The sequence below is a fragment of the Camelina sativa genome, chromosome 3 (assembly GCF_000633955.1).
Source record: "Camelina sativa cultivar DH55 chromosome 3, Cs, whole genome shotgun sequence".
NCBI lineage: Eukaryota > Viridiplantae > Streptophyta > Magnoliopsida > Brassicales > Brassicaceae > Camelina > Camelina sativa.
In genome coordinates this window covers 9,732,249-9,743,220 of record NC_025687.1, presented here as the reverse complement: position 1 = coordinate 9,743,220, position 10,972 = coordinate 9,732,249, and the positions used below count along the sequence as shown (strand labels likewise).

General features: G+C 35.2%; 4 protein-coding genes and 1 long non-coding RNA gene across 5 annotated transcripts in view; 3 read left to right on the top strand and 2 right to left on the bottom strand.

The window, feature by feature from the left end:
• Positions 843–2,129, top strand: LOC104776262. The gene is made up of 3 exons (XR_002037494.1): positions 843–1,052; positions 1,169–1,265; positions 1,582–2,129. It is a non-coding gene; the product is annotated as an uncharacterized LOC104776262 (long non-coding RNA).
• Positions 2,772–3,756, top strand: LOC109125245. The gene is made up of 3 exons (XM_019243583.1): positions 2,772–2,864; positions 2,947–3,239; positions 3,327–3,756. The coding sequence occupies exons 2-3, from the start codon at positions 3,003–3,005 to the stop codon at positions 3,720–3,722; spliced, it is 633 nt and encodes a 210-aa protein (XP_019099128.1). The 5' UTR covers positions 2,772–2,864; positions 2,947–3,002; the 3' UTR covers positions 3,723–3,756.
• On the top strand, positions 3,749–4,959 carry LOC104776261. Its single transcript, XM_019243584.1, has 2 exons — positions 3,749–4,110; positions 4,196–4,959. The coding sequence occupies exons 1-2, from the start codon at positions 4,057–4,059 to the stop codon at positions 4,595–4,597; spliced, it is 456 nt and encodes a 151-aa protein (XP_019099129.1). The 5' UTR covers positions 3,749–4,056; the 3' UTR covers positions 4,598–4,959.
• On the bottom strand, positions 5,217–5,806 carry LOC104778808. The gene is made up of 2 exons (XM_010503239.1): positions 5,765–5,806; positions 5,217–5,678 (listed from the first exon to the last, which is right to left on the bottom strand). Exons 1-2 carry the CDS (start codon positions 5,804–5,806, stop codon positions 5,217–5,219), a joined length of 504 nt encoding a protein of 167 aa, XP_010501541.1.
• LOC104776259 (2-oxoisovalerate dehydrogenase subunit alpha 1, mitochondrial-like) overlaps positions 9,214–10,972 on the bottom strand; it is a 3,824-nt gene continuing 2,065 nt past the window's right edge. The window contains exons 3-9 of the mRNA XM_010500295.2: positions 10,771–10,953; positions 10,534–10,691; positions 10,335–10,434; positions 10,131–10,242; positions 9,906–10,045; positions 9,630–9,815; positions 9,214–9,547 (exon numbers count right to left, since the gene is read on the bottom strand). Of these exons, the coding sequence (XP_010498597.1) occupies positions 9,380–9,547; positions 9,630–9,815; positions 9,906–10,045; positions 10,131–10,242; positions 10,335–10,434; positions 10,534–10,691; positions 10,771–10,953 (1,047 nt within the window). The 3' untranslated portion in view covers positions 9,214–9,379. The remainder of the gene's footprint in view (positions 9,548–9,629; positions 9,816–9,905; positions 10,046–10,130; positions 10,243–10,334; positions 10,435–10,533; positions 10,692–10,770; positions 10,954–10,972) is intronic.

Below are 10,972 nucleotides of genomic sequence, written 5' to 3'. Positions count from 1 at the left end.
AGTATCCAAAGCCAAATTACTCACATGTTTTAAACTTTAATCTTAGAACTAAGTATTATATTAAATATAAATGATGATTACATACTTAACAAGAGAATATTACTTAAGAAAAAAAGATTGAAACAAATGGTTTAACTGAATTGATTTGGCAATGGAGTTGTGTTATTTATTCTTTGTGTAATAGAATAGAAGAAGGAGATGCGTAAATAAGTGAATGTGTGTCGAGATCGACTAAAACTGGACAACTGGTTGTGTAGAGTACCATTTGATAAAAATCGAAACCGCAACTAATGAAGTCCACTCATTGTTTATATGCGCACTCCAGATTTTGAAGTTTTGGGATAACTTCCAAAGACACTCAATCTAACAATTGGCAGAAAATGTTAATAAGTGTTTCAACAATTGGCAGATATTATAAGCATATCATATTTTATTCAATGTATTTTATTTTTTATATATATAAAAAGACTTTTTATGGCAATATGCACACCGATTTTCTTATTATTTCCTTCTTTTTTTGTTATAAAACAAAAATTTCCAAACCTTAAATATTTTTTTATAATATTTATTTAGTTACTTGTCAATTATCTAATCATAATTTTTTAAAGTGAGATTTACCCAGTTTGACACAAATATGAGGTATAATAACTAGATTAACTCCCAAACTACAATTAGAACTAGATTGACCCCCCCATTTAAGTAAAAATACCGAAAAGTCTAAATTATTATTCTGTCTGCAGAAATTAATTTTAAGAATATATTGACTACAATACAAAAGGAAAAAAATCATACTCGATCATATTAGAATTCAAACACTTTTTCGTTTTTCTGCAATTTTTTTTCCGGTTCTTTCTCTTTTATCTTTAATTCTTTAAATCGCCGACGAAGGACAAGATTAATCGCAACTAATTTCCTTCTTTGGGGAATAAGAACCCTAATCGCCGTCGCTACTCTGTTTTGTTGAACTCGGAAACTCCTCTGTCGATTTCACTGAAAACCCAATTCGATGATTCATAGAAAACCGAGACCGAGTTTGTTGTTCGTCTGATTCGGTAGGTATCTTGTGTTGCATGCTATTTCCGTTCAATTTAGATTTGGGTGGTGGTGGATTTTTGTCATGTTGATTTATTAGATAAACAGTTAGTTGAATTATCTCGTTTTGTTGCAGATCTTGCTCCTCAATTGCTTCGGTGCTCCTCAAACCAATCGGTGGCTTCAATTTTCAGTGGTTTCAATTTTCGGTGGCTTCAATTTTCATTTTTCTGGTAAGAAGTTTATCTAATTTGATGGGCTTTGTTTAGATAAAATAATTTGCCCTCAATTCGAGAGTGAATGATTTGAAAGTTGATTGTTATAGCTACAGATTTATTTGATTGTTTTACCAAAGTGACAGTTTTTTTTTCATTCTTGTGTTTGATAATCGGATATGTTTGTTCTTCAGATGGCTAAAATTCTAAGATTGTTTTCTTGGATTAGTGTAATATTTTACAGATGTTTTGTTTGTGATGGGTTTTAAATGTGTTTGAAGATGATCCTATCATTATATTTATTGTCTCATGGTTTAAATTTCAATATGTATAGGAATGGCATCCTCGAGTACAGTCTCAAAATATCCTCCTCGCCTCTATGAAGAAGGAAGATCTCCCTTGCAAAACAGGAGCATGAACCACAATTGTTTTTTGTCAAAAATTGGGAGAATGAAAGAGGGTTTAGGCTTGGATGTGTGGGGTAAGTTCAAGGAATCATCTCTTGGAGTATTTATTAAGTTAGCTGAAATAGGATACACTTGGTCTGCTGCAAAAGTTCATTATATCCTTACACATCAGCTAGCAGTCAACAATTCGCATGAGATATGGTCGTTGATTGATGGTAGACCTATCAGATTTTCGCTAAGTGAGTTTTCTGAAATAACGGAATTAAACTGTGATCCAATTGACCCGTCAGAGAACGTAGATGTTGATCATCATCCATTTTGGAGCGAAATGAAGATTGCAACAACTTCAGACGGTCCAAAGTATACTAAGTTGGAAAAGGTTATGGATTTTAGCAAGACATGGTCTGAACCCTAAAGGATGATGGTTGGTAGGCTAATGTTATTATCTGTTGCAGTACATGACATACATCATGGCTCTAGGATCCCTCTTTCAAGTGCTAAAAGGGTTTTTGATCCAGATGGTTTTGAAAAATATCCTTGGGGTCGAGTGGCTTTTAGTTGCCTAGTTAATTCAGTGAAGATTGTTGACTTAGATAAAGACTCTTACACGGTTCAAGGATGTGTGCATGTTTTGTTGATTTGGTTGTATGAAAGTGTTCCTGGCATTTGAGAATTATATGGGTTGAGAAGGTCTCCGGGTACTGGCATTCCACTTCTTGATTGGCAATCAACCCGGAAAGGTATCAAGGTTGATGAGTTCTTAAAGAATGAGATGGCTAAACATGGACAAATTAGTTTTTGAGATTAATTACTGCACCATTTGTTTTATAATTTGTCTCTGTTTTTTTTTTTTCCGTTGTGACTAGCAACACTAATATTTTTTTTTCTATGATGTATGTAGGTGCGTGTAAAGCACATGGTTCATGTGTCGGAGGAAAATATGTATCCTAAATGGAGTGACGACATGGAGAAGGATCCGGCGCTAGACAACTTGATCATTGATCTTGTCCACAATTGTTTACCTTTAGATGTCTGGAAAGTTAGGAAAACAGTGACCATGGGAAGAAAAAAACGGAAAGCTAAAGAAAATGAGAATGGCGAGAGCCGAATGAGAGATAAGAAATTGAAAATGAAAGCTGGTTACTCCATTGATGAAGAAGGAGAAAAAGATGTAACCAAGAAGGAAAGTAAAGGCAAGGAACATATGGAGGTTAGTTATTTATTCATTAGCTTTCATCTAAGTTTGATAAGTTATAAACTACATACATATAGTAACAAATAAATCATTGCAGGATGTTGTAGATGAGAGAAAAAGCTTGTTGGATATTTGGAAGATGATAAAAAAAAAATGAATGAGTCAATTACCGACATGGGGAAGAATTTAATGGGTAGGATAAATGCATTAGAAGGTAAATTCGAATGTTATGTGGAGAAGAGAATGGGTGTGTTAGATGAGAAGTTTAGTGATAGGATTAAAACGGTGGAGGTAGATTTGAAAGGAATGAAAGAAACAAAAGCCACTAATGTACCAATTGATTCGACTTCAAACAACAATGAAGAGGATGAGGCTCATAGTCATCAACCAGTAAGTTTTATTTTGGTATTTAATTTTCATTTGTTTATTTTTTTCTATATTGTAATACGATTTTCAAAACTTCTTCAAATTTTGCAGTCTTGGATGGTAGAGATGAAAGAGACATCGAAAGATGAATTTCCATTCCCTCGAGTGGTGAAGAAGGTTTACACTGTGAGTAATAAAAAGAAGAAGTCAGAAACAGAAATATCTGCTGATCTTCCTCTATGTGAGCAGAATTATTTTACTCAAGATCATCAGAAAAACTTTGTGGGTGATGTTTTAAAGAAACTTGGTCGCAAGAATGCATGTCCAGCTGCCGTAAAGGTTGAAAAGGAGAAGGGAAAGAGGCCAGCTGCTGATGGTGATGAACTTGAAGATATTACTGACAAAGTTGTTGCTCTTGATACAAAAATGGCTTCTAGTTCAGAAGATACATGGGATGACCCTGAACAACAGTTGATTAGTAAAAGGCTTGATGCAACATTGACATGACTTGGAGAGGCGTTAAAATTAGATGGAGATACGACACAAGCAAAACGAGTTCCGCAGTTGGCGAAATCTCAAAAGTATCCATATGTTGGTAACTCTACTGTGAAACGAATAATCCCTTCCATTGTGTCTAATGATCATCTTAAGCCAGCTGAAGATGCTAAGTTACAGAAACTTATGGATTTCCTGAAGCTTGATCAGTAAGTATTATCCTTATGATACTTACATTATGTTTTTTATTTCCTATTAGTACACATTAGGCTTATGATGTAATCATGTTTACACGGAGGCACCTTTGCAAACTGGGAATCCAAATGTTAGATTTTATTGGCAGATTATGACACCAAGATTGGACTGGCCTAGTTTTGATAATGGATGGTTGAAAGACTTTGTAAGTATATATTTTTGGCTTTTATTGGCATTTTATTGTGGAGTAGTTATTGGTCAATTCTAATGCGGATTTGCTTGTAATGTAGCACATGGGCGCTGCCATGACTATGTTCCGCAACAGGTTCATTCGTGATCCTTCTCAGTACCCTAACCCTCGCATAGCCTTCTTGGATCAAGATATGCTTTCATCACTATTGAAAGATTACAACCAGTTTGCACTTTCTCGAAGAAATTTCTTGTTCAGAGCCATGTACTTGGAACACTTCAACGGTACAGCTCCTGTTGACTCGCAGACAAACAAGAAGTGGCACATTCATGTGGATCATTTATACGCTTGCTTTTTTGTCAACCAAAATCATTGGGTGGCTCTGGATATTGACTTGCCAGCTAAAACCATATACGTGTATGTTAGCATTCCATCCTTGGTGAAAGATTCTGATTTGGTGAAAGAATGCATTGCACTTAGGCGAATGATCCCTGCATTGTGAAGCCAAGCAATTCCTCCACAGGTTCGCAAGAAAAGCTATGCCATGCTAGAGGTGAAACGAGTGACACAAGGTGTTCCATTGACTGAAGATCCAGGTGATTGTGGTGTGTTTGCTCTAAAGTACATTGAGTGGTTGGCCCTTGGGATAAAAATTAATGGGACATGCGATAGGAACATCCTGACGATTTGGATAAAACTTGCATGTGAGATATTTGATGAAGTTGGTGAGGGTCTTGGCCAACATAAGTCTAACAATTTGTCTCAACCTAAAGCTTTTATAATATCTCACCTCATTGATGAATCCCTCACTTCATTGATGAGTGAGTGATAGTTTGTTTTTCGGGTTTACATTTTATTTTTGTGGTGAACGTGTCTTTGTTTTTTTGGGTTTACATTTTTTTTTGTGGTGAACATGTATGATAACATTTTTTTAGATTATGCAATGTAAATAATGTTTTCCTCTAAAAAATATTCCAGTTGAATTTAAAACAAAATCAAGATAGATTAACAATTACCACAAGTGTATTGTAATCACCACAAGTGTATTGCAATTACCAACCATGTATCGTCTTCAAAGGGCAAACCAAAAACGAAAACTAAAACAAACTGAACTTAATACTCTAGTTATTACATGTCTTTCGATTATGTCCTACTTGATTGCAATTACCACAAGTGTATTGTTTTCTTGGCTTTTTCCTTTTCATTGCAATCTCCAAAGTAGACTTCATTCTTGAATTATTTGGCCTTCGAGGTTTGTTTTTAGGTATCGGTGGTAAAGCAACCTTGCTTGCAACTTGTTCAGGAACTGGTGTACCAAAATCTCTTGGCATGATGGCAGTTGCATAGGAATCACACAAGTAGCTTCTACGGAAATAAGGATGACACATTCTTATTCGAGATATTTTCCTTTTTTCACAAGCCGCAGTCGCATGTGCACAAGGCAACTTCTCCAAGTCAAACCTGCGACATGTACACCTTCTATATTTCAAATTTACAACGTGGAGAGATGATCCACTTGTAACTTGTACTTGATTAGCATCTATATCTTGCACAGTAAGTAGCTTAGCATACTCTACACCACTCTGTAAAACAGCATAAAATTAACGCTTCTGTTTAACAACAAGTTATGATTACAAAATATATACGACAATAAGAAGAGAAAATATACCTGTAGAATTTTCTCTACACCACGAGTTAGAGATGTAGGCATTTTTATGCATCATTCCTCCGATCTGAAAACCATCTAGTCATCATGGACCTAATTGTTTCTAACAATTCCACAATATGATAACTTCTAGCGTGTGACATCACCTTATTCATTGATTCTGCAATGTTACTAGTAAGCAAGTTGTACCTATTACCAGGGAAATTTGCATGTGTTCAGAGTCGCACATCAGCTTGGACAAGGTAATCATGAAGTGCAGGATTCAAAGCTTCAATCTGATCAAAAATGGACTGAAAATCGACTACTCTGCAAGCACTCACAGCTTTCTTAACCAAACCAAATGCTTCCCGACCTTTAAATCGAACCAAAATATTTTTGTACAAATGGTATGTACATATTCCCCTACTAGACTTCGGATAAACCTCCTTAATTGCTTTTCCAATAGATTTGTGCCTATCAAAAATTATGGCTCGACCTTCGTCATCTGGTATCACATACCGGAGTTGCTTGTAAAACCAGTCCCATGATTCATCATTTTCGGTATCAACCACGGCCCATGCTATTGGAAATATCTGAAAATTGCCATCTTGAGTTGTTGCCGTCAGAAGTGTCCTTTGTATTTTCCTTGTAAAAATGTACTATCAACAACCAACACTTTCCTCATGAAAGGAAATCCATTCAAGCTTGCACCATATGCTAGGAACAAGTACTTAAATCTATCAGCATCATCAAGTTCAAGCTGCGTATATGTTCATGGATTTGCCCTCTTTAACATGTACAAGTAAGTATTTAGCTGCATATAACCACTCTCTGGACTACCCCTGACCAATTGACGAGCATGTCGTAGTGTCCGATACGCCTTCCAGTATTCCATCTGTGCAAAACGAATTATTAACGAAAACGTTATACAAACTAAAACTGTGTTAAAAATATTAAATATAAACCAAGCAATGTACTTTGATCTGAAAGCGTTTATTTAACGCTTCTGCAACATGCATTGGCAATACCTTGGGCCCAACTCCACCAACGAAATCCTTATACAACACTCCTAGAATCTCATGATTTGCTTGTTTGGTACGTGAAGAACGCTCAATCACTGAACATGTATGTTGTGAAATAAACACACGCACATGGAACTTTGGATAATCTTTTCCTGTTGTAGCTCTCACCCTCCACTTACAACCTTTTATCCAGCACTTGACAATTAGCAACCTTGGGTTCGATTTATATTTATAGTAATTGAACTTCTCTACTACGGTTAGTATTTGCAATCTTGTCTCCAAATGCTTCTTCGTTTCATAACATTGACCAACAACCAAATTAAGAGAAGACAACTCTAACTTTGCATAATTATTATCTTCCTTTTGTTCTTCAATGAATATATCTGAACTTGTCTTCTTATTTGGTGAAATAGCAGTAGGTTTTTCTTCTTATTCTGGTGCAATCCCATAAGTGCTAAAATTTTCATCATCAGAATCATCACAGTAATCAAATCTCATTTTTTCATCGTCGTCAACTTCTGAATCTTCTTTACTAATGTCTCCCACAGCAAATTCAGTATCTCCTTCAACCAAAACATTATCATCTCTGGCTCTTTTTTTCGATCCACTCCTAACTTTAGCCGTCACTTCAACACAAAGTCGAAGTGTGTCGCTCTTCAATTGCTTTAGAAAACCCTGAAACTGTCGAGAATTGGTGATAAATACTGGTGGTGTATCGCTTGGTAACTTTTGTAATAACACCTTTGAAATCTTGTAGCTCAACCCAATATCATATACTTTCTCATCCAAACCATAATCTTCATACACCAATTGAATACAGTCATCGTAACTCATTTGGTTGTTATAGTCTAGAATTCGACCCCTTTTCTTCTTATCAACAACAAACAACCACTTGACTTCATCAGAGATCCATTTGCCACAGACCACCATCACGTGATCCATGCCAAACCCAAAAAAAAGAAACTCGTTTAGAAGATCGAAAAGGAGAGATATAATTGACTGTGAACCCAAAAGGAAAAAAACGATGTTCAATGGAGTTTATGGTGCGGCGTCGTGCCAAAGATGGAGAAAAAATAGGAAACCGCTTATGGAAAACCCTAAAAACTAAATGTTTACGTGCATAAATGGAAACTAAAATAAAAAGTATGTCACACCTACAATAAGTCTGTCAATGTTTAGTTCAAAAAAAATCTGCAACTACGTATTTATGAAACAAGTCTGTCATTATATAGTTCAAACAAAAATCTGTCACTATATACAAATTTAAAAACTGTCATAACCAAATAAAATGTGTTGACCAAACAAAAAAAACTGTCACAACATTAAACAAATTTGTAAAGCCATTCTAGCAATTTTTATTTTCCTTAAATAAATCTGTTAACAATTGACAGATTTTTGGAAAAAAAAAACTGACACAACATAAAATAAATCTGCCGTAACGTGCTATAAAGTGTATGTCAAACGAGCAATTTTAAATTTTGATTAAAAATCTGCTATCTATCGGCAGATTATTGGTAAAATTATTAAAATCTGTTGTAACTTAATGTAAATCTGTTATCAATAAACGTCAAACTAGTAATTTTTTTCCCCAAAAAATCTGCCACGTTACAACAGATATTTAGTTTATCAAAAAAAACTGTAATAACTAAAACAAAAAAATCGGTCACAAATTATAACAAACCGGTAAAAATAATAACAAGTCTGTTGTCTCGTTAAAAAAAGTCTGTCGTTTGGATAAAAATCTGCCATAAAAAAAAACTGTCACAACTGATTTTCTTAAATCTGTCAACCAAAATAAATCTGCCAAAGTAAATCTGTCATTTTAAAAAAAAACATGTGACATTCAAATAATTCTGTCACCACATACCACAGATTTTAAAAAAATTTCTCTCCTAATCGCTGGAAAAAATCTTAAGGGTATTATGGTATTTTTGTTCTTCTTAACAAAGCACTAAAAGGTATTTTAGACATGAAAATAACTAAATTAACCTTTTTATTTTAAGAATTAATTTAGCAATTATTTCCTCAATTTGGGTTAATCTAGTAACTTAAATATATATATTTATATATTTATTTGAAAGATATATATTTTGATAAATTAAATTGTAAGATAGACATAACACATAAGATCACTTAATTCCTTGTTTGATTATGGTACGAACATGTCATTTGGATAGGTAGGCACGTTTTAAAAAAACGATTAACGAAGCTTTCTTAAATTAGTTAGCATTTTAATAACCAAGCCCATCCAAAATTATTTTTTTTCCTATGCGGTCGGTTGATTATCCAAATTGATCGTCAATTATGTTAAAACATTCAAAATTGAAGGTTAGAAGAGCTCCAACATACATACAGTATATGAAAGCATATAACACTTTATTTATCTATAAAGATGTTCAGATTATGCATTTGGTAAGGGTCATACTCTTTTACTCACCAACTCTTAACGCCTGTTCGAACGGGTTACGGATCAGCCGGACCATTGATGTTTATTTTAGACTAAACTAACATTCCCAAGGCCATTTCATGATACTCCAAATGCTTATATTCGATTCGTGTACATACATGAAACATAATACATGAGAATGAGATTTCCAACTTCACAGTTCGTCTAGATTCAGACATGAAAACCAGGAGGATAATCTTGAGGTTGTCTCTCTACTAGTTCCTTTAAACCAAGCTCTTGCTCTTCTAGATTCTTCGGCTTAACATCATATACATCGTTAAACAACTCTTTCAATGGTTGTTTATCACACTTCTCGGCCGCTTGAACCGCTTGGAGAAGCTACAACACACAAAAACGGCTAAATAACATAACACTTCATCAACCTTAACGTATATAATGTAGCGGTCTAGGAATCTTTTACCTGTTTTCTTGTGTTAGATCTTAGTTCGGATTCATCTTCCTCACTCCACCATCCGTTATTCACGACCCATTTCTTGAACCTATTCACAGGGTTTCTAGACATTTTCCAGTGCTGGATTTCATCGGCCGCCCTGTACTTAGTTGAATCATCTGATGTTGAATGATGTCCTACTCTATATGTCATCGCCTGCCAAAAACAGAAACACAACAAAATCTCATTTCACCAAGTCAAAGTTGTGACTTGTGAGTAGACAAATCTTTATTATGGTTTTTTTACCTCGATGAGAACAGGTCTCTGTTCTGTTACAGCCATTTCTCGAGCTGAGCGTACCGCACTGTAAACCGCGAGTGCATCGTTACCATCAACACGGATGCTTCGGATTCCGTAAGCTTGACCTTTCACAACAATTCCATCACCTGTTACCAAACCACATTAGCTCGCTCATATTAAAAGAGAGGAATTATAATGAATAAGAAACAGAGGAAAAAGTTAGTTTCATACTTCGAAATTGTTCTGAGGTATGAGTACTGATGGCCCAACCGTTGTTCCTACAAATAAACACGACCGGAGCTTCCATTACCGCCACAAAATTCAATCCTGCGTGGAAATCTCCCTTAACACCACACCCCAAAAATATATAAATTTCAACTCTTGAAATGTTAATCCTTTTTCTGAGATATGAGAATTAAAGACTTATTAATCAACCTCGCTAGTGCCACCATCACCGATGAATGTTACTGCACAAGCATTTTTCTTCTCCATCTTCAAAGAGTAACCAACTCCAGCAGCTTGAGGAAGTTGCGTGCTGATGAATCAAAACAGATTCAGCTAAAAACACAAAAGAACAAAACAATCAAATGCTTTGTTTTTTAAAAAAAAAAAAAAAAAAAAAAGAGATTCGTACGCTATAGGAGAGGAGATAGTTAAGTAATTATGACGATTAGAGCCGTAATGAACCGGCATTTGTCTGCCTTTGCCATAATCATCTTTGTTACCAAAACACTGATTCGCAAACTCCTCTAATGTAAAGCCACGCCATAGAAGCACTCCAGGCTCTCGGTACTGTACCAAATCCCCGGTTTAAAACAAACCGAACCAAACATGACTAGTGTGAAACAAACACAACGTCTTAATAATTTACCTGAGGTAACACGACGTCTTCAGGACTAAGAGCAGCTGCAGAAGCGATGTTAATGGCTTCTTCTCCGACAGAAGTCATATAAAACGAGATTCTTCCTTGACGTTGAGCTTCGTAGAAGATGTGATCCATCACTTGGAGCGTCGCCATTTGTTCGTACATTCTTACCGCGAGTTGCTCGCTCACCTGTTTTTTTTTTTTTTTT

Bases quoted from the DNA above. Each gene is read 5' to 3' on its own strand.
- LOC109125245 (XM_019243583.1), top strand. From the start codon at position 3,003: ATGAATGAGTCAATTACCGACATGGGGAAGAATTTAATGGGTAGGATA. The intron at 3,240-3,326 runs GTAAGTTTTATT...CAAATTTTGCAG, and splicing joins AGGCTCATAGTCATCAACCA to TCTTGGATGGTAGAGATGAA.
- LOC104776261 (XM_019243584.1), top strand. From the start codon at position 4,057: ATGACACCAAGATTGGACTGGCCTAGTTTTGATAATGGATGGTTGAAA. The intron at 4,111-4,195 runs GTAAGTATATAT...CTTGTAATGTAG, and splicing joins ATGGATGGTTGAAAGACTTT to CACATGGGCGCTGCCATGAC.
- LOC104778808 (XM_010503239.1), bottom strand. From the start codon at position 5,806: ATGCCTACATCTCTAACTCGTGGTGTAGAGAAAATTCTACAG. The intron at 5,679-5,764 runs GTATATTTTCTC...GCTGTTTTACAG, and splicing joins GTGTAGAGAAAATTCTACAG to AGTGGTGTAGAGTATGCTAA.